The sequence below is a fragment of the Telmatherina bonti genome (genome assembly GCF_933228915.1).
Source record: "Telmatherina bonti genome assembly, chromosome: 21".
NCBI classification, from domain to species: domain Eukaryota; kingdom Metazoa; phylum Chordata; class Actinopteri; order Atheriniformes; family Telmatherinidae; genus Telmatherina; species Telmatherina bonti.
This window is the reverse complement of record NC_136630.1, coordinates 26,795,892-26,817,097: the sequence shown is the minus strand read 5'-3', so window position 1 is coordinate 26,817,097 and position 21,206 is coordinate 26,795,892. Positions and strand designations below refer to the sequence as shown.

The 21,206-nt window shown below is 39.8% G+C and overlaps 2 protein-coding genes across 2 annotated transcripts; one reads left to right on the top strand and one right to left on the bottom strand.

Annotated features, from left to right (window-relative positions):
• Window positions 1–2,907: 2,907 nt before the first annotated feature.
• On the bottom strand, window positions 2,908–8,804 carry adprm (ADP-ribose/CDP-alcohol diphosphatase, manganese-dependent). Its single transcript, XM_079261028.1, has 3 exons — window positions 8,078–8,804; window positions 7,387–7,500; window positions 2,908–3,677 (listed from the first exon to the last, which is right to left on the bottom strand). The coding sequence occupies exons 1-3, from the start codon at window positions 8,643–8,645 to the stop codon at window positions 3,385–3,387; spliced, it is 975 nt and encodes a 324-aa protein (XP_079117154.1). The 5' UTR covers window positions 8,646–8,804; the 3' UTR covers window positions 2,908–3,384.
• Window positions 8,805–10,989: 2,185 nt separating this feature from the next.
• rsph1 (radial spoke head component 1) lies at window positions 10,990–21,206 on the top strand (the record flags this gene model as incomplete). The annotated part of the gene is given in 9 exon segments (XM_079260635.1): window positions 10,990–11,040; window positions 11,189–11,302; window positions 11,719–11,824; window positions 13,947–14,037; window positions 17,026–17,161; window positions 17,310–17,381; window positions 19,309–19,392; window positions 19,396–19,417; window positions 21,058–21,206. Coding segments are annotated over 9 exon segments (825 nt in total).

The following is a 21,206-nucleotide window of genomic DNA, read 5'->3' as shown; positions in this document are numbered from 1 at the left end:
GGTGAATCAATAAGCAATTCTGATAAGGAACGAAAACCTACTCAGAAAGTTGACTGAACTCAGAAGGTATATTAACTTGTAGCTGCCCAACTAAAACTGACATAAACTTAATCACTGGGAAAGCAAATGCTTTTTGCTTACAAATGTGACTACTTAAAAAGAAAAATAAGCCTTTGGAAGACCCAGATGCTGAATATTCAGCCCCACCTGGTATTTACATGGGGTGTTTAAGTCAAAATCACTGGACTCCACTGTCATAATGACGCTTCTTGACCAGAATGATTGATAGCTACTCATCATTCCTGTTATGAAATGGACAATAAACATCATAACATCAAGGAAAAGCAGAACCAAACAAAGAAAAGAAGGTTTATTGTAATGCAATAGTTTTTGATGGGGATGTAACACCAGTTTTTACAGAGTTTATTTTTAATTTGTCCTGTGAGATAGCTCAGTTAATCTGGATAAATGCCAGGTAGTAGGGCTGAGAAGATATGCTTTTGTCCCAATTAGATTCGATTCCAATGTTTTTGGGTGCTGATTCAGTTTAAATTGCGGTTCTCACAATTCTTCGTTATTGTTGATTTTTATAGACTAAAACCAAAAAAAGAAAATGTACAAAATTTTTTGTTTGCTCATCATTTTTCTTGCTTTCATTTAGGAAAAAACAACACAGTAGCCAGATCATCAATTTGCTGCTATAATGCCCAAGAAGAAAAGTAAAAAGATCAATAAAAACAATAAAAAAGGACAAAATTTTAGAATGGATTTTTTTAAATCAATTTTTTTTACCAAAAATAATTGTTGAGCTAAAAATCCTGATATTCAATTATTTTCAATTAAATTCCCCACCCCTAACAGTTAGCTAGCCAGGGTGTGTCTGCTTCAAATATAAATATAACTTTGATTGATGTAGTACCTTTTATACAAAAGAGCAGTAGAACATGTTTCTCACAAAAACAAAGCAAAATTAAAAATATGCTTTCACATACCTAATTGCAAAACTTGTGCAAAAAACAACAATAGAAAAAACAGCTATGAGGAAGCCATGTCTTAGGGATCCCGGTAAAGAAAACCAAAAGGAAAACACTGGGAAATTCATATTAAAAATTAATGAAAAAAAAAAAAAAAAAAAAACTTAAAATAAAACAAAAAATACTAAAAATTCAAGAAGTAATAAACTTGTATTAAATACATTAAATAATTTTTACAACAAAACAATGAAAAAGAGTGAAAGGTGAACATTTCATTTTGCATAGACTGTCTCCAAATGTTATATAATTTTTTTAAAGTTTCCAGTATACTCTAAAGGGCCCTAAATCATAGGTGTGCTTCTGCTTTAATAATAATAATAATAAAAAAATAAAATAAAATAAAAAACATTATTTATTCTAAATATTTGGCCTTTTTTTTTTTTTATTATTACAGACTACTGTGGAAGTGATTTATTGGTCCAAGTATAGCTTGTAGAACATAATTGCAGCATGTTGCTGGATCATTTTGGGTTATATTCTCTACATTGTAGTTAGGTGAACCAGGGCCCCCACATAGCTAGGAACAGCCCTGCTTTTAATATTATCAGAATGATAGTAGATGAAAGACATTTTAATATTTCCTTGAGGTTTGTTGTCACATTTAAAGACAGGAATGACCTGTGGGTCTGACAAGGACCCATAATCGCTCAACTGCACCCCATGTGACACGTGGTAGGTGCTCTCTTGTAAATCTACAACAGATGGGTAAAATGCAGACCCTTTGTTTCCAAATGGGGATGGATAAAGTTAAAATGAATATTGACGTTCATGCTGAGCAGGTATTACTGTGGATAGTCGGAGTTAGTGGCTCCAGAGTGATCCTCAACCCAAAGCTGGTCTCCTTTCAGCCCGACAACTACTTCTGTGTTTACTGTTAGAGACAAATACTTCAGATGCAATACTTTCAAAGTATTCCTGAGATTGTGAAGTTTTTTTTTTTGTTTGTTTTTTTTTACCTTGCAGATCAAAATGTGACAGCAAAAATGATAATTTGATCATGAATTAAAAATATTTAGCTCCATTTAGTCCACATCCATATTCACACATATCTTGGAATATTGTCTTGTACATGAATAAATGTATCAATACAGCCATGCAAATACACCCAATTACAGGCAGAAATGATTGGAAAACCATGGCAGATGTAGTTTTATTGCTATGAATGATACTCTGCAACATCAGCAGCTTGGCTGGGATGAATCAGCATGTTGGATGAGAACTGAAATAAAATCAAGTGATTAGTTTAGAAAGGTAAAAACAATCAGTATTTTGTCTTTTGAGATGTTTTATTACAAAAAATTTGTCTTTAATCTCACTATAAAATCTTTATCCAGTAACGAAAGCCCTCATATAAATATAGAAGATATAAAAATAACTTTTATTCTCTTTGAGATGTAATTAACTCAAGTCTGAAGCAGCATTAACCAGAAACATGTACAACTTATCTTAATAAACTTAATAAAAACCAAACAATTTACTAAAATTCCATTATTTTATGAGTTTTATGCTGATTTGAACAGAAATCAGAACTGGAAATGACGTCGTAACCGAGTTGACTTTGAAAACCAACCAGTAAAAGTTCCTAATGTGAACAGATACAAAATCCGACGCTTTTATTTAGAGCTTTGGACATGCAGGAATTTGTAAACTTCATCTCTGGGTAAAATGAGAGAAGCACTACCCGGTTCAGCTTGCTTAAAAGAAAACCTATGTGTGAGAGGTAGAAAAAGAAATAAAAACATCTACTCCTGTCTAGAATCTATTTTTATTATTATTAATAGCATGCATCTGGTCTCCCATGTCACCTGAATGCATCGTAAGACACCTGAGTGTGAGCACAACATTCAACTGGACATCAAAGTTCATGTGAGGGTTTTATTATTGAGTTTACAGTGCAAAGCAAACCGATCTGATGGGAGGCCATCATCTTATCGCCCAATAAGTGCAGAAGGTGTAAAATAATCCTCACAGCACTGCACGACATGCGGCTGAGCAAAACCACGGCATGAAACATCCGCTATGTGCAATAAAATAAATCCAAAAAGGCAGTTTGTCCTCATATGATCGCCCTTCATTCACTGGAAGTATTTGAAATTAAAAAAGTGCAGTAAATATTCTAAAAGTACTTAAGTCGGATATTTCTTTTGGCTTTTTAATATAACTAATGAAGTATTCATTTATAAAGCTAGTTTGATTTAAATCATTTCATTCTTTTTTAAGAAAAAGGAAAAATGGAAGAATTTCTTCTTGTAAAGTGACAGAAAAATCCCGACTTCCCAGGAGCGTTCGCCATCGCGTCCTTCAGTGCATCTCGAATGAGATTTCAAACGGCGCCACGTTCGTGTCGGGATCATGAAAACATGAGCAGTCTGTCCGTGACCCGGCCGAACCCTTCCAGCACCATCCTGTCTGCGTAGACGGAGACCGTGGCGAAGGCGTCGCTGTCGGGGGGCGTCTCGATCACCCCGTCCAACGTCAGGTGGTGCACGCCTGTGTCTTTATCTCGGCAGTAGTCGCCGTCGTGGGCGTGTCCCGCCATGTAACACACAACGCTGCTGTGGGAGCGGAGGACAGCCAGGAGCTCGTTGAAATTCCACGCGAGGCAGACCGAATCTGTGGATTCGGGGTGGACTGGGAGGTGACCTGGGAGGGGGAGGGGGGGAGAAACTGTATTAGCTGTGAGTGATGAGTGACAGCATGACGTCTGGTTCAGTCTTCAGGACCCCCCTCTCATCTGGCCCCTGTGGTGACACTGGACGCTATAAAATCATCAAAAATCAATATTTTATTCTACTTTTTCTGCCATAAATCATTTAAACCACTATAATAATGCATTTTATTCAAATAATAATAATAATAATAAAAATGCATTTTATTTAAAAAAGCGCCTTTCAGGTCACTTAAGGTTCACTGTACAATAAAAACACGGAGAAAACAACAATATTAACAATAAACAAATAAAACGCAGACACCAAACCGTGGGACAGAGTAATGAGAGAGCATGCCATCATAAACAGGTGTGTTTTATGTTTGGATTTGAACAAAGGTAAGCCGTCAACGTTACGGATGTCTGGTGGGAGATCATTCCAGAGATAAGGAGCCGAGTGACTGGAGGCTCTCCTCCCCATGAAGAAGGAACAGTCAGGTGGATGGAGGAGGATCTGAGGGGAAGGACTACAATGTGTAGGAGATCCAACAGGTAATGGGGGGGGGGGGTTATGCATTGCTTTAAATGTGTAGAGGAGGATTTTTCATTTGATTTTTGATTTAACGGGGAGCCAATGCAGCTGTCCCGATGACTTCCATTAATGCCAAATAATAATAATAATAATAATAATGCATTTTATTTAAAAAAGCGGCTGCTGTAGGACGGGGGCGGTGTGGTGAAAGGAAGGAGTCCTGGTGATGATGCATGCGGCTGCACGGACCACCTGATTTTTATGAAGATATTTCTGGGGGAGACCGAAGAGAAGTGAACTGCAGTAGCAGAGGTGGTACGGGGGGGGGAAATGTTACGCGGATGTAAGAATGCAGAACGAGTGATGTTAATGATAGAAGCATGAAATGACAGAGTGCTGTCGAGGACGACACCCAGACTCTTAACTCGGAGGGAGGGGGACAAAGGAAAGCTGTCGATAAGAGACGGAAAAGCCAACTTTATAAAGTGTAGATTCACTTCCAACGAGGAGAAACTCTCTTTAGTCGCTGTTTAATTTAAGGAAGTTAGAAGTGAACCAGGATGTCATTTCAGATAAACAGGCAGTGGGGGAGGTGGGAGGCAGGGTGGAATATGGTGTAGTGGGGAGGTAGAGCTGGGTGTCATCCTCAGGAAGAATAGCTGCAGCTAGCTGCTGCAAGCTGACGAGGATCCAAATAAAAATAAAAAACATGACTGTACATATACTGCAGAAAATCGATCCTCCAGCTCAGCAAGAACAGAACTGTAAAAGTTTATAAGATAAATGAAGTCAATGCTGCTTTCGCTGATATAAACTCGGCTGCACAGTTACTACTGAAGAGGAAGGAAACAAACATGGAGAGTTGTGTACATGCAGGTGATTCTGCAAAACGCCTCTGCTGTATGGCTTAATTATGATTTTATAATCACAATTCTTTACTTTACAGCAGAGATTTTTCATCATTGAACCCCTGAGGTATAATTTTCAGTCGAGCCCAGAGATCACATCCAGCAGTTTGGTCTCCAGTGGGCTGGTCAGGTAAAATAACAGCATCACCACCATTAAATAAAGAAAAATCCCAACTTCACACTTTGTTTCAGTGCAAAGAAATGCATTATTTGTTGACATTCAATGAAGTATCGCTTTAAAATAAAGGTTATAAAAAACATTACATTTCTGGAGAAAATATTTGAAGTTTCAGCAACAACTTGCCTCATTTTATCATTTACATATTTTTGTTGTTTTTATTTTTTTACACCTTTAATTTATTTGACATTTTATCCGATATTTTTTTTTTTACAAACTAATATTAGGATTACATATTATAAAATACTTATGTTTATTAAATCTAAATAATTTCATATTTATTTAGATAGTTTAAAAAATATTTTAAATTGAATTTCTGATTTTATTCACATATTTAGGTAAATGTATGCACACATATTTATATATTTATTCATTTATCCATATATTACAACTTACAGATCACGATGGATCTCCTGAATCACAAAACACTTACACAAAGGTATCTGGGAGTAAAAAATAAAGTATTTCCCAGTAACATTTCAAGATCTAGAAGTTATTTTAAATGTACATATGAGTACATTTCCACATGTGTACAGTAATCCACATGATCTGAACTAAAGTCACGTCTATTAAGTAAGAAATACATAAAACATAGAACAAGTTTTTCCCCTTCTTTTTAATTATTTCATGTACTTGTCTCCAAGTAGTACATGTAGGACTGGGCGATATATCGAATATACTCGATATATCGTTGCTAGTCCTCTGTGCGATATAGAAAATGCCTATATTCGTCATATTCGAGTATCCTGTTGTCACACAGCTGTTTTTAGCTGTGGGCGGGGTTTTCTCCCTCCTCCTCGACTCTGCACCGCTTTGCACAGAGAGTTAAAGCAAGCGCGCCTCGTTACGTACATAACGTGAGCTACGTGCTACGTCATGAGAGGCAGCGTGTAGCCACTGTTGCCAACTTGGCGACTTTCTCGCTAAATTTGGCGACTTTTTGTGAAAAGCGACAAATCTAGCGACTTTTACTGGAGTTATTAGAAACTTTCCTGGTGTTTTGGCGACTGACTTTAAAGCGCATATTGTAAAGTTATTGTTACGAACGAGAGTCTCTCCCCGTCCTAAAGCACTCAGTCGCTCCGGCTGCAGCTGCAGCCAGTCAGAGGAGCAGAGAGGACACCTGCACGACTCCACCTACAGTCACAGTGAACAGCCAAATCCGCCACTGATCCCGCTCTGGATTACAGAGTGGGATGTAAATTACAAAGTTTTCACGTCACGCAAAAATAATTCATTCTATTTGATTACATTCACAGCCTCTGTCACTTACTCACCTCATCCACTGTGTGTGTGACACAGGCATATTTATCTAGCTCGTCATGTCTGTAGAAAATACAGAAAGCAGTGGGAATCAAATCCTGACAACTGGCTGAAGCCGTTTATTGGAGACGATACGAGGACATTCTGCCTGTATTATAAGACTGATTTCTACGATAAACTCTGCGATTTAAAAAAATACATGACAACTCAAAAACGTATCCATAAAGCAAAGCCTTATAATAGTTCATCATTTGCAAAGTCACCCCCTAGAGCACCTATTTTCATCCGTTGCATTTATTACATCATGCAAAGTCACTTTATTTTGTTATAAAATGACATGTTTCTGCCGCTGCTTTAACTGTTCAATAAATACGGTTTTGACCAATTTGCTTCGTTACAATTTCATCCTTTTGGCATGAATGTTTAAAATCAGCATATCTTGATGCAGTATGAACAATTATGTTTTAATGGAGCAACAAAATCATCTTACTGATGTGATTGTATGCACCAAAGCATTAATTCAAGGCTGAGGTAAATATCGAGATATATATCGTATATCGTGACATGCCATAAAAATATCGGGATATTGCTAAAAGGTCATATCGCCCAGCTCTAAGTACATGTGGTGGCATTTCAGAAACATTGTTTTGGAGCTACTATTATTAAGGTGTTGCCAGTTTAAACTGTGGCAGAACGTCTCCATTTTCCTCGTTTTTCAACCCTCTTACCTGCCAAAACATTCAACCTTAGCTGCACTCAATGTTTGTAGGAGGAAGTTTTGAAAGGAACACAATGTGCTGCATGCAGCAGCAGGTTTCACTTACTGATAACAGTGACTCGCTCTTGTTTCTCATCTGCAGAGGACAGCACAGAGTCCAGCCAGTCCAGCTGGTCCTTACTGAACCCACCGTTGAACATTGTAAACCTGTGCTCCGACTCTGAAATACACACATAATAACACATATCAGCTGCCACAACCAAGGCTGGATTATCCAATGGATATTATGGGCACAGACCAGGGAGCCCACGCCCACTTGGGGCCCATGTGGGGCCCATGTGGGGCCCACGTAGGGCAAACACCAGCAGTTTGGACATAAAACAAAAAGTACATAAAAGCCAGATAGTTACAACACTGTGTCCAGTTTATTGCTATTGGTACCATGTTAGAAATGTTGTTTCACAGTGTGTCATTCACAGTTTTCTCAATGTTGTGGTGGGGAAGGGGGGCCCTGGAACACTCTGGGCCCAGGGGCCTCTACACTTTTAATCCAGCCCTGGCCACAACATAGACTGATAAACGGCTTGGTTGAACACAGAAGTAGGAGATCCTCTGGACATACTACCAGCTGACAGTCACTGATGCTGCCATTAAAATGTTGTCATTTCATAAGCATGTTTTTATCAGATAAAAATTACTTTCAACCAATATTCTCCCAACAGGAAATGGACAAAACCAACAACAAAACACAGTTATAACTTTGGGGGAATAATAAAGTTCACATCAGACCAGAATACCTGGTGGACAGTTGAGATCCTCGTTGTTGTTGTGCAGTTTAATCACAGCCATGGCATTTCTGTACTCCTCGCTGGACTCCTCTCTGCCCAGCAGGCTCACATCATAAGCGTCCAGCAGGACAAACGTGAAGCCGGGAAACGGGCTGAACTGGTAGGCATAGATGTCAGCGCGCTCCGGTGCTCCGCTCGGGCTCCCGTCCAGCCTGCTGTTGAGCCGTGAACGCAGCAGCGCGCTCCTGCTGAAGTTATAAAACTCGTGGTTACCCCACACATGGTGCACCTTCACGGGGCTGGAGCTGAGCTCTCTCAGCACCGTGTCCAGCGCCTGCTCCGAGGCGTCGTGCATCTTGTTAAAGCCGTCGATGATGTCGCCGAGCTGGAGGATGAACCGAGGCTTGACAGCCGACTCGGACCAACTTTTTTGGGCATTTTTCAGCAGCTGGAGGCTGCTTCGGTAATAACGCCTCCTCGTGCGGGTGTAATTGTATCCGTCGTCGATATCTGCATACTGGATGTCAGCTATGACGCCGAACGTAAACAGCGGCGTTTGTAGAGGACAGCGGTCCATGGTCACTGTTGTCTTCTGCTAATGTCTGGCAGCGCTTCCGGTATCCATTAACGTGACTGAAACAGAAACCCAAGCACAGCGTCCTCTCAACTGTTTCAGTTTGTTTTAGTTTCCTTTATCGTAACATACGGTAACAGGACAGAAACCAACGTAGCCAGCAGCCGATATGGCAGGACTAGGAACTCACTTCCGGTGCCGCACCTGTCAAAATAATGGTAGTAGTTACCAAACATAAACAACTAGAAAAGCACTGGGAGAGCGCAAACCTCCGCCGAGGGCCACAATTCTCCATATATTGTAATTATCTTCCTATGATGAAAATTACAAATGTCCCCTATTTTTTTCATATTATGGATCATAGTCTCCAGAATGATTCCTTCACCTGGATCAGTCTTCGACATATTTTAGAACCTTTTGGAAGCTTGTCCTGTATTTTTAGTGCTTGGACCATTTTTGTTGGAGTTACGTGCGCACATGTTAAAAATGGCCCAATCTCACAATGTTATAGAAATCCTTTAAAAAAAAAAATCCTGGATCCAAACGGTGATCCAATCACCACCAAAATTAAATCAATTCTCCATTTTCACATTTCCAATAACCTCTGAAGTTTTCATGAAAATCTGATGCAACTCAATAAAAAAATAAATAAATAAATTTAAAAAAAAAAAAACGTTTAGAGCGCAGATTTCCGCAAGCCTTTTTTTTTTTTTTTTTTTTTTTTCTTTTTTTGGCAAGTTTAAAGCTTGTTTGTAATAAAAGATGAATAGCTCCATCAAAGTGAAGAGTCCTTGTAAAAATAACATGATCCAGGCGGCGATCCGGATCACCCCAAAATCTAGTTACTTGTTTCTTTTTGCATTTCTAAGATTTCCTCAAAATTTATTTGAACTACGTCCGTAAGTTTTTGAGTTATCTTGGTACCAGACATATAATGCTCTGAGAAGTACCTTGCTCTATTTCTTGAATATAATAATGTATAAATATATGCCAATATTGCCGTCTCTAACTTATTTCTCCTGTTTTCCTCAGGTCTTCCTGAGTAAGTGCAGTTGTACATGTTGTTCTGTCTTTCCTGTCCTCTCCACCCCAACCAGTCGAGGCAGATGAACCTCCTTGAACCGGGTTCTGCCGGAGATTTTCTTCCTGTTAAAAGGGAGTTTTTTCCTTCCCACTGTCACTTGTGCATGCTCAGGATGGGGGATTAAATCAAAGTTATGATTCGATGCAATCAGTTGGTTTCTATTATAGGCTATGTATTAATTGGCTTGAAATTATGTGTATGTAAAGGGCCTTTGACAATACTGTTGTGAAGTGGTGCTATACAAATAAAGCTGAATTGAACTAAATAAACATCAAAGCCACCCAATGCAAAATAAAAACATTACTTGAACGAGAGCGAAAAAGAAATCATTGTGATGCTATCCAAAGAATATATACCCCTAAAAAAATGTCTTATCTCTTTGTTCATATGTAAGTCGCTTTGGATAAAAGCGTGTGCTAAATGACTGTAGAATGGAATAGAATAGAGTTAATAAAACCCGCTTTTGGTTACTTTGAATGAATGAAGAACAATAATGGGGTGGGATGGGGTGACTAAAGCAAACTGCATATTTCTTAATCACTTTTAATTAATTAGTCTAGCTGTTCAGTTTTAACACTTGTCCTACATTGTCAAAGAGAAACACTCAAAAAGCTCTCGAGGCTGGAAATGACAGTAATAATGTGCTCCACTCAAAGAAGATCATGATGTACCCTCTGACTATGTGCTTAATCAAAACTGGTGTAATATTAAAACAGAAGAAATTGGAATTTCTTGTAAATAGCTCGATCCTGTTGGCCCTACATTTTATACATCAATGTAAATATGCCCGAACAAAACCGACCAAAAAGATCTCAGAACTGTCACAAAATCTCTTCAAAATATGAAAACAAAAAATTCCCAAAGACTTTTTTCCTTGACGGACTTGTTCATGTTACCAGAAAAAGACTTCTATTTTGTGTGCGTGTATGTGTGTGTGTGTGTGTGTGAGTGTGTGTGTGCGTGTGTGTGTGAGTGTGTGTGTGTGTGTGTGAGAGAGAGAGAGAGAGAGAGAGAGTGAGAGAGAGCGAGAGAGAGCGTTTAAGCTCTCATTCCTATCAGACTGCCTTGTTTTAAGTTACCTCAACACCTGTTAAATATATACGACAACCAACATGCCGTATGTGTGTACATTGCTGTTCAATAAAAAACAAAACAAAACAAAACAATGCGTACCGCTTCTGGTCACGTGTTACCGCCGGTTGCCATGACAACCGTAAACAACGCCAGCGCGTTTTAAAGTTAAACCAAAACCAACACAGCATAATGTCGGACACTGGATCCTATGATTTTGACGATGAACAGAGTAAACTCGGGGTGAGTCCGCGGAATTAACCTGCTTGTTCAGTTTGCTGGGGAAATAAATAAACCGCCTGGTGTAGATTTAGCTGATAATGTGGGCTGAAACCTGCAGCAGTCTCTCGCTTCTTGTTTTATCTTTGTTTTCTCTGTGTGACTGGATCAGGAGTATGAAGGGGGTAGAAATGAGGCAGGAGAAAGGCACGGAGTCGGGAAAGCTGTTCTGCCCAATGGAGACATTTACGAAGGGGAGTATGAGAAGGGGAAAAGACACGGACAGGTAAGCCACAGACTCTTTAAAAGCAAACGTTGATCGTAGTCTCGCGAGATTTGGTTCTCACCGGGATCACAACAAGACATCAAAACAAAAGTACTGAAAAAGAAAAATATCAAGGACTGACTGTACATTGAACAAACAACCAGACACATTTTCAGCAAAAAGTCTATGTAGTTTGTAAATTTTTTAATTATAAGTCATTTATTTATTTATTTATTACATTTTTTTTTTTTATGCCAACACACCTGACAGTATAATAAGTCGTGTGGAACTTGATAGGCTGTAAGATCCATTTCATTTGATTCAGGTGTGTTGTAGCAGGAATACATTGAGCACCTCCTGGACTGCAGGTATCATAGAACCAGAATGAATGAACCCTGATTTAATTGATGCTTGTTTGTCGCATTTTTACTCAACAGGGGACATATCGCTTCAAGAATGGTGCGAGATATGTGGGAGACTATTTCCAGAACTTGAAACATGGACAGGGCACCTTCTACTATCCAGATGGATCCAGATATGAAGGTAGAACCAGTCTAGCTTAAAGCTTTAACTAAAATAAAAGTAATAAAAGTAATACAACATACATTAAGATAAATTATTTTCCTAATTTTAAATGTAAACTATGTGTGCACCTGGTTTAATAACGTCTCCTAAATCCTGCTTCTTATCTGTCCTTGAGTGTCCTTTATTGTCAAAGCAGACACCATGATTAATAATCAGAAGCCATGCAAACAGACGAAAGTCTTTCTTTTAAACATTCATCCTTATATATTTATTAGAGATGGAAAATGTCTAAATTTTTCCTCTTGAAGAAGATATGCAGCTGCAGGTGTTTTTATTTCCTTAAACTCTGAAAAGTGAAAAAAATGACATGTTTTGCATGAGGACAGTGTTTTATCTGAAAGTCTGACTGGCAGTGATAAGTCCAGAGTACTGATACGATCATCCCTTGTGTTTATATGGACCCCACATGAATGCATCTGGCAAGTTGCGTGTTAAAAAGTATGTGTTTAATTAAAGCAAAACTCTTTGACATAAGTGTAAAAAAATATGATGGCAGAAGAAGAGATCTCGGAGACAGTGTAAGTTTTCCCAGGAAAGACAAAATTCTCATTGAATTTAATGATCAGGAACGATCCATTCAACCATTTTCTTAACCGCTTGGTCCAGTTCAGGATTGTGGGAAGCTGGAGTCTATCCCAGCAATCATCAGGCGAGAGGCAGGTACACCTGGACAGGTCACCAGTCCATCACAGGGCCACAAAGAGAGACAGACAGCCAATTACTCCTAGTGACAGCTTAGAGTAACCAGTTAACCTAACATGCACAGTGGAGAGAACACACACACTCACACACACGGAGAACATGCAATTCCACACAGAAAGGCCACCGTTCCCACTTTAAGAAATTATGTCTTACTGCAGATATAAAATAATATTTGACTAACAATTAGATTTCCAACCCAAAAAAGATCAGTGGAACGGCTGACATCAGAAACTTAACCTCCTTAGTCTGAAACATGCAGAAAAAAGCAACCAGGCCTCGTACTGACCAACCGTCTCAGAGCGCCACTGTAGCCCTAAATGCTGAGAATCTGTGGAATTCAGTCTTACTCTCAGACTTAAGAAGAAAAGCTTATTCATCAACTTTCTCAAGTCTGAAAATGATTCCTACTACTCCAGATATGCAAGATCCCACCAGAGGCGTCCTAACTGCTCAGGACTTCCTGTAGCGGATGATACTGAGGCGAGGGAGACGTGTGTGGACGTTTTGGGAGTGGAAGGACATTTTAGCTTTGTGTGATGACGAGCAGTCGTAACCCTGCTCTGAGACTTAACAGTCGGTCTAACACTTCAGTAAAAGTGTGAGCGAAACACTTGATGAGTAACTGAAGTGCAGCTTTTAGCATAGAATTTATTTTTACTCTTAAGTCATGAGTGTTGTCAGGAGTAATTCTAAGAAGTCTGATAAATATAAAAAGAAGTACTTCAAATAAGTATCTACCTGTCTGTCTGTCTGTCTGCCTAAATACAACTCCAGGTCTCAACAAGATCTAACGTAATCTGATTAAGAAACCAGATTACATTAGATCATGTTGAGCTGACTGAGGTCGTCACATGAGACAGTTTGATCACATCCATGTGTTATTGTGATAAAAACTCTTCCACACAAACAGAGCAGTGGATGTTTGTAGGTAGATCTGACATTTTTATTACCTAAAATATAATTTTCTAATTAAAACTAATAATGATTCATAACTTTTTTTCCCCGTAAAGTTCGGATCCTTTCTGTCGTTCGTCTGTAATAACTGGCAGTGGAGTTTGTGTTTCTTCAGTTCCTTTTGGTAATACAGTCATTTCTTCGACTCAGAGTGTGTGTTTACATGACAAGCTGTTCGATTCCCAGAAACCTAAGATGACCATCCACACCATATCATCTGCACTGACGCAGGCAGATGTTTGTTTCGTTGTGTAAAATAAAAAGTTAGCTGTTTCTGGGTACAGTGTTGAGCCGCAGAGGTTGCATTGATCTTCGCCAGATTCTGCTTATTAAAATGTATCTTTACAGTCCTGCCTCTCGTCTGAAATGTTGATTCTGGAGCTTCATAAACCAAAACAGTCGTTTCTATGTATTCGGACATCAGGGTCATGGGTGGAGGACCTGAGGCAAGGCCATGGTGTGTACACCTACCCCAACGGAGATACGTATGATGGAGAATGGCTGCATCACAAGAGGTATGTCAAGAGCATCACTATTTGTTCTGCTGGGTTTTAGAGCGAATCATTGTGTCATCCAAGGTGTGGACAGTGGGTTTGTGGGCTTAAACGTCAAACAGAAGGTTCAACACACACTGATTTGTAAAGATTCTCATCCCTTGATTTTTTTCTTCATTTTTAGGTTACAGCCTGTCGTTTAAACGGACTTTTTGTGGGGTATTAAATGAAATGTATTAAAAAATAGTCCAGGGGTGAAACCTTGTGCCATGAAGCCCTTAAAGAAGCTGCAGTGTGGCCAGCTGCCCTCAGAGGTCACGTTATTAGCTAAAGAAAGTCCACTTGTGTATCATCTTAGCATCTTAATGAAGACCAAGCATCCAAACAGATCAGGGGCAAAAACAAATCAAGGTTGGGTTATAAAAACTATGTGAAACTATGAAATCCTTCAGAGAACCATCCTTGATATTTTTTTACCTCTTTAAACCTTGATAGATAACATGCGGGGTGGACGGGTACAGGGGTATAAATAGTTTGGACTATGTTGTTTCATTCACTTTGTACTCATGCACTGTGATCTAATGAAACTCAATAAATATATGTATATGTAAAAAAAAAAAAAAAAACAAAATGGGAAAAGTTCCTGGGGTTGGATATGATGTATAGCTGCTGCAAAACATGACTACAAAATAGTAACGTATTGGAGGCAGAACATATGTGTGCATGCACCTTTTCTTTTTTAAAACTTGGATTTTGTAACAAAAGGTTGTAACAAAATACAGGAAAATATATGCAATGGTTTAATTTCATTAATAGGATTTAAGTTTATAGTTAATAGTTTGGGAACAGCTCAGGATCCCACCTGGACAAGGTGGAAAAAGTGGAAAACAGGGAAGTCAGGGCTTCCTTGCTGCCCTACAATCCTATCCCAGATGGACAGGGAAAGGAAGAATGACGTTAGTTTCAGCTCAAATAAAAAAACCAGACACGCACCTCTGTATGAGTTTAAACTGTTTATAGGAACCTTAAAGGGACACTGTGTAACTTATAACCCAAACATGAGCCTGATGTGTATTAATGATTTCTGGGGTCAGTATACAGAGCTGGACACATCACTGCCCTCTTCAGAAACCAGACATTGTAACTTTGCAGGAGCGCATCTGTCGTTCATTGGATCATGTGACCTGGAGCGCTTTGCTTTCCAGCCCCTCCTCTATATACACAGAGGACTCTGCTTTGTGCTACTTTTTCCTCCTCTTCCAACCAAAGTTTTTCATGGCTGAAGGAAGTAGGAGGGTGAAAATGATGCCTGAGGAGACCAGAAAGAGAAAGCAGGAAAGGAATTGTTTCAGACCAGTGTTCCTCATTGTGCGGCTCACGAAATTCGATGCAATTTCAGCTGCACCGAACTCTGCCAAAGAGCTGCTCCGTCGGTAGCTCTCTGTTTGTCTCTGTACTATTAGACTGTTAACTTAGCTCATTGCCTATTGTACAAATGTACCCAAATGTGATTAACCTTTTTACATTGATCAGCCAGCGTTTATTCAAAACAATGGCAGTAAGGGCCTGATGAGCTGCAGAACGTTGCAGGATACGTCTTTAGCTGTGTCTGAAGTCATGGTGGCACTCCAGGTGCTGTCCCAATTTGAAGGCTCCTTCAAATCCTCCTTTCAAATCTGCACTTTGTTTAGCTTGAAATGAATTGAGGTGTGTTGAAAAGATTGATTAAGCAATTTTGAATCGATTGTCATATTAATTCCTAAAGATTGATCCATAAGTCCAAAATCAATTTGTTTAAGAATATTTTCCCCGGTGAAATTTAACCTTTTAGCCGAGTCATTGAATTTACGCATATGTGTGAAGACTTTAAAACAGCGAACATGGCGTCAGGCACTAGGGCTTTAAAATGCCTTAAACGTTTAAGGCCGAGATCTGGAAACGTCTCGGATTCAGAAAGGACAAGCGAAAAGACGAACTTGACAAAAGCAAAGCGATTTGTAAGACATGCCAAATGGAGGTGAAGTTTTGCAGAAATACGACAAACTATGATAAACATATTTATCTTAACAGACATGCTGGGACAACAGCGGCATTGTGTCCAATAACCACAAATTACTTTAATTACATGCGTCTAACAAGGATTATTTTTCACTGAAGGAAACGTCAGATTGACAGGATGAGCTGTCAGCCAGAGGAGAGAACTTCACTGTGTTCATTCATGTGTTTTGTGAAAGAATGGGATCACTGATTAAATAAACATGGCATATGTAGTTGCTAGGCAACAGAGGACTAGAGCACTATGGGTAATTCCCGTACACTTAGTTGGCTGTCTCATTTCGCTAGCAGGAAGCGCACTTCGGATTGTGCAGACTACGTAGAACCCTTCATAGCCCATAGGGGTAGGCAACTCCGGTCCTCGAGTGCCATAGTCCTGCAAATGTTAGGAGTTTCCCTGCTGCAACACACCTGATTCAAATCAATGGCTAATTAGCAGACTTGTGCAGAGTTTGATGTTTAATTAGCACAAGTCTGCTAATTAAGTCTGATGTGTGCCAGGTGTGTTGCGGCAGAGAAACTCCTAACATTTGCAGGACTGTGGGACTCGGGGACCGGAGTTGCCTACCCCTGGCCTTTGTAGTCTGCATACTTCGAAGACCCTGAATTGGGACAAAGCTTGTGTCTTTATTTTGCTGTTTATTAGAAACAAAATGCGGCTAGTTGGAGCTAATTTGCTAAACAAGCTAACGTGATTCCCTAAACGTGTCAGAGGCACATGCCTCTTCCAGCGTCTTATGAGAAATTCTAAATTCCTGAATCCAAATTACTTTGCTCTCGACTGGTCAAAGTGGTCTGCAAACACAATTCCAAAATACGGATGGAGCCCGTTTTATTTTTGTGACAGTGTTGTGTGGCCTGTGGGAAGTCACGGGTTCAGCGCTGCTAGTGGCTAAAAGTTACATGGTATCCCTTTAAAAATCTCTGAAATCATCTGTTTCATATCACCCCCAGGCACGGTCAGGGCGTCTACGATTACCATGAAACCGGCTCAAAGTACAAGGGTACATGGGTGAACGGCAAAATGGAGTCAGCTGGCGAGTACATCCACGTTAACTGCAGATACAGCGGAAACTTTGTCGACAACAGAGTAAGTCTGGGTTCTTACAGCCAGAATTAACTTCCCTGATGCAGCATAAAGACCAAAACACACAGGAATAAAAAGCTAAAGATGGTTTACCACTACCGCTAGAAAAGCCCTAAATTGATTTTCTACAATGTGAAATCTCCTTTTGCAGCCTCAGGGGCCGGGGAAGTTTGTATTTGCCAGCGGCTGTGAGCAGCATGGAGAATACCAGCTAATAAAGCAGGTAACTTCACAGAAAGGAAATGTATTTCTCTTACTTCTAGAAAGGGATCAATAAGTATAACGCATTACTGTTTGGAAAGAAAGAGGCCTGAGAAGTCAGTTTTGTCACGACAGCAGCCGCTGCAGACTGAAATGAATGAATGAAGTGAGACACAACATAACTGAGACAATTCTGAACCTCCAGCCGCTGGACGCTGAGGGAAACGGTGAAAAGAGCAAAAAGTCTCCCTATCCAGGCTCCAGGGAGGGTTTTCTCACATTAGGGTCCTCTGGAGCTGGAGAGGAGGTGCTGCTCCTGCTTCTCTACTCAACTGCTGACGTGCCTTTTAGCAAGTAGCATGCAGTAGATCAGCCAGTCGCGTGTGTTGCATGTCCGCAGGTTATTCTCACTCATTTCCAATGAACAGAATTGAAAATGTCTCTTCTATATTTTTCTTTTTACCTGCATGTTTGCTTCATTAGGGTTTCTGCTGACATTAAAAAAAAGTTTTTATTTTCCTAAAAACAAGTTTTTAGTTTGTCCTGAATTGATTTTTTTTTTTTTTTTTTACTTGAATTGTCCCCAAAAGCAGCAGGAAGTTTGATGTTGTACAATATTTCCACAACGAGCAGTCCTAAAGTCAAACCTTTTGTGGTTTTTGGGAGCCTCCATCGCACCCCTTCTGTATCATGGTAGCAGCTGTTGCTTAGTTACAGTTAGCAGTTAAAACGGTGAACTAAGTAAAGGACAACCTTGATAAAAGTTTCAAGTGTTAAATAAAGCAATGAAGACTTTATGCAGTCCAGTGGTTGTTTGCATCACATGTCACCTTAGAAGATATCAGGCTGTCCACCTACATGGCTTACCCCCCCTGCCCCCCCGACAACAGGATGTGGTGTACCCCCCCAACCCCCCTTTCCTGAGCAGTCTGACACCATACTGGTTAGTTTAATACTCATGATTTTGCTTTGATATACCACATACAAACTGAAAAAGAAAGAAAATTTTGAACACAGTCATGTGTATTACCCCCCCCCCCCCCCCACGCAAAAATGATTTTTTCCACTTTAACCTATTAAACCAACATATTGACCCCAAAACACACAAATCATCAATTTATTACAGATCCAACAAACACAATTTTTCCAGTCAGAAAAAAAGAAACACCCCCTATCCGTCCATCCATCCATCCGTCCGTCCATCCGTCCGTCCATCCATCCATCCGTCCGTCCATTCATCCAATTCCAGCTCCACAGTGTGATAAATATTTTTATTTCGTCAAACTCCATATGGTGAATCAGTGTCTAACAAAAGCTGGGAGTGTTTCAGATCTGAACTCTCCAGTAAAGCTCCTGCAGCTGCAGGTGACCCCGTTTCTGTTGCATTGCTTTAAAAATGTCATGTAATCAGGTCATGTTGTCTCTGTCTGACTGTGAAACTCTTCTGACTTTAGTTTGACTCTGATTAAAAACATCGTCTGTTATTCACACATAACTCAGAGCATCATGCTGATTGGTTGATATCAGAAAATAATTCTTCAGCACACCAGTACAACCAGTAGTGCACGTTCCAGAAAGCATGGTTCTAGTTATATGAGCTGTTAAAACTTTACAGAAAAACAAGGAATTGTTTTTTTTTTTCCTGTCTAATCTAATTTAGTCAGCTCTTTTATTTTTTAACAGAATTGTTGCTAAATCAAGTTAACTAGTTCTCTTAACTTCACTGGCTTTTCAAATTAGTTGTAAAACATCCTTAAATCAGTTCCCAAAAACCTGCAGAAACCCTGTTTCCATGCATGACGTGACTGGCCATGATGATTGGCCATGTGTTGCTAAACACATTGAGTCTGGAGTGTGCAGATGTTTTCACGCTCACATCGCAATGCAAGCCAAACTCCTCTGCAGTCCGATCTTCAGCAGAACTTGTTGGCTCTTTTCGGTCCCTGCAGGACGATGCTGTGGGTGTGTCGGGTGAGTTGGCCTCCTCTCCTGTCCTCCAATGGATTCCCAAGAGTATCGCCAGCCTGACCACATGAACTCCTGCAAAGAAGACCTCAGGTGAACTCTGGCAGACAGATTATAGATGCTACTCTCCCACCCACAAAGTCCTAGTCACCTAATAACCGCCCCCCAATCACCTCTGAGACTGCATTCACATCAGGATAGTCCATTAGGTTCATTATTCCGGACCGAGACTGTGCTCACGCTGCACTTCCAAACAAATCAGACCTTTGTAAAAACCCTGTTTTGCTCTCCAGCACAGGCAGGAAAATATGGATGTGCATCAGATCTTAGTGGTCGATTTGTTCGGGTTTCAATCAGAACTCTGATCAAATTCTTCCACGTCTGACAGTGAGATATTTCTCTCATCCAGAGCCATCTTTTATCCCACATGTTTGTCTTGGTTGCATTTACCTGCAATGCTGTGCGCTAATATGTCATAGTATACTTTGTTTTGTAGTCCGCTTCCTGTATTTAGTCCGAACCAAAACCTGTTTGTTGGCGGACCGAGTCTGCTTCTTTGATCTCAGTCAGAAATCGTTTGAAAATTCACAATTCCCACCAAGGAAGCAGACTTTCCAAGCAAACAGATCAGGATTAGAATGAAAACAGCTGATGTGAATTCAGGTCTTTATTAGGTATTTTGCCTTTAAATTTGGTTTTAGTGTGAACTTTTCATTTGAAAAATGATCACATATTTATCATAACCTTTGCATTATGTCTATTACCTAAAAGTCCCTTTCTGATTTTCACTTCTTAAAGAAGGATAAATATTTGTATTGACAGTATAATCGACTTAGAAAGTAAATGTCTCTAGCTAGTTGTGAAGGTGATAGTTAAGGTTTGTTTTTTTCCTCTTGTTAGCTTCAGCAGCTGATGTTGCAGGAAGCAAAACACAGATCAGCCCACGATTCTGCAGCTTCATATTTTATTCAAAATAACCTGAATTTAATAATAAATGTGTGAAAGAATCCATTGAGCTTCCAGAGTGGTACTTGTAGTTTATAGTAGCAGTTTGTCTCTTGTATTGTGTGATAATGAGTAAAGCAGATGCTGTGACTTGAACATGCAATCGCATCAGAGCTCTTTCACAACTGGCTGTCAGTGCCATTTTGTGTGCTGGGTTTCAATAAAGTTGACAAAAGAAACTGTTCGGCCAACAACAGCGCTCAAAAGTGCAAAAACGTCCAGTACTCCAGTGCAATGGCTATATACGGATAAACAAGAGAAAACAGCACGTTACATCAGTCTTTCCTTACACCAGCTACATATTCACATAGTCCAAACCAAGACCAAGAGTAGGTCCTCAGAGTCTCCTTCCAGCTGCCAGACATACGCCTCCTCACCTCTGAATGGTCGCTTGTTATACTCTTAGCACCTCCCCTCAGGCCAAATAATTCCTGATTTCTATACATAAATTCTCAAGTTCTCCACACATCCATTCAAAACTCTTAAATACAGAAAAATCTAATTATACATTATGTTTAAGGATCATCATTGTGAATGTTTTTAAAGATATAAATGATTTGGTCACGTGACTGTGACATCACCTCGCCTCGGCTTCAAACCGAGACTCTTTTGACACAAAAACAAAGCAACAAATGCCAGACCAAACCATCGATAAGCTTCAGAAAGTAAAGGAACACTGCGACAGAAAAAAGACAACAGGGTGTGGTGTTATACGCCCATCTTTCCAGCAACCACCACGGTAGCAGCTACACCAACCAAGCACCACCTTCGCTCTGATTCACTGATCATCCTGATGACTGGTGTGAATGTGGGCCAGAAAACACCATGGTTTCTGAGACTCCTGAAGGGAGCCAGAACCAGAACCATGTATGTGTGA

Bases quoted from the DNA above. Each gene is read 5' to 3' on its own strand.
- adprm (XM_079261028.1), bottom strand. From the start codon at position 8,645: ATGGACCGCTGTCCTCTACAAACGCCGCTGTTTACGTTCGGCGTCATA. The intron at 7,501-8,077 runs GTATTCTGGTCT...TGTGTATTTCAG, and splicing joins GGATCTCAACTGTCCACCAG to AGTCGGAGCACAGGTTTACA. The intron at 3,678-7,386 runs GTAAGTGAAACC...TCCCCCTCCCAG, and splicing joins AGAGCGAGTCACTGTTATCA to GTCACCTCCCAGTCCACCCC.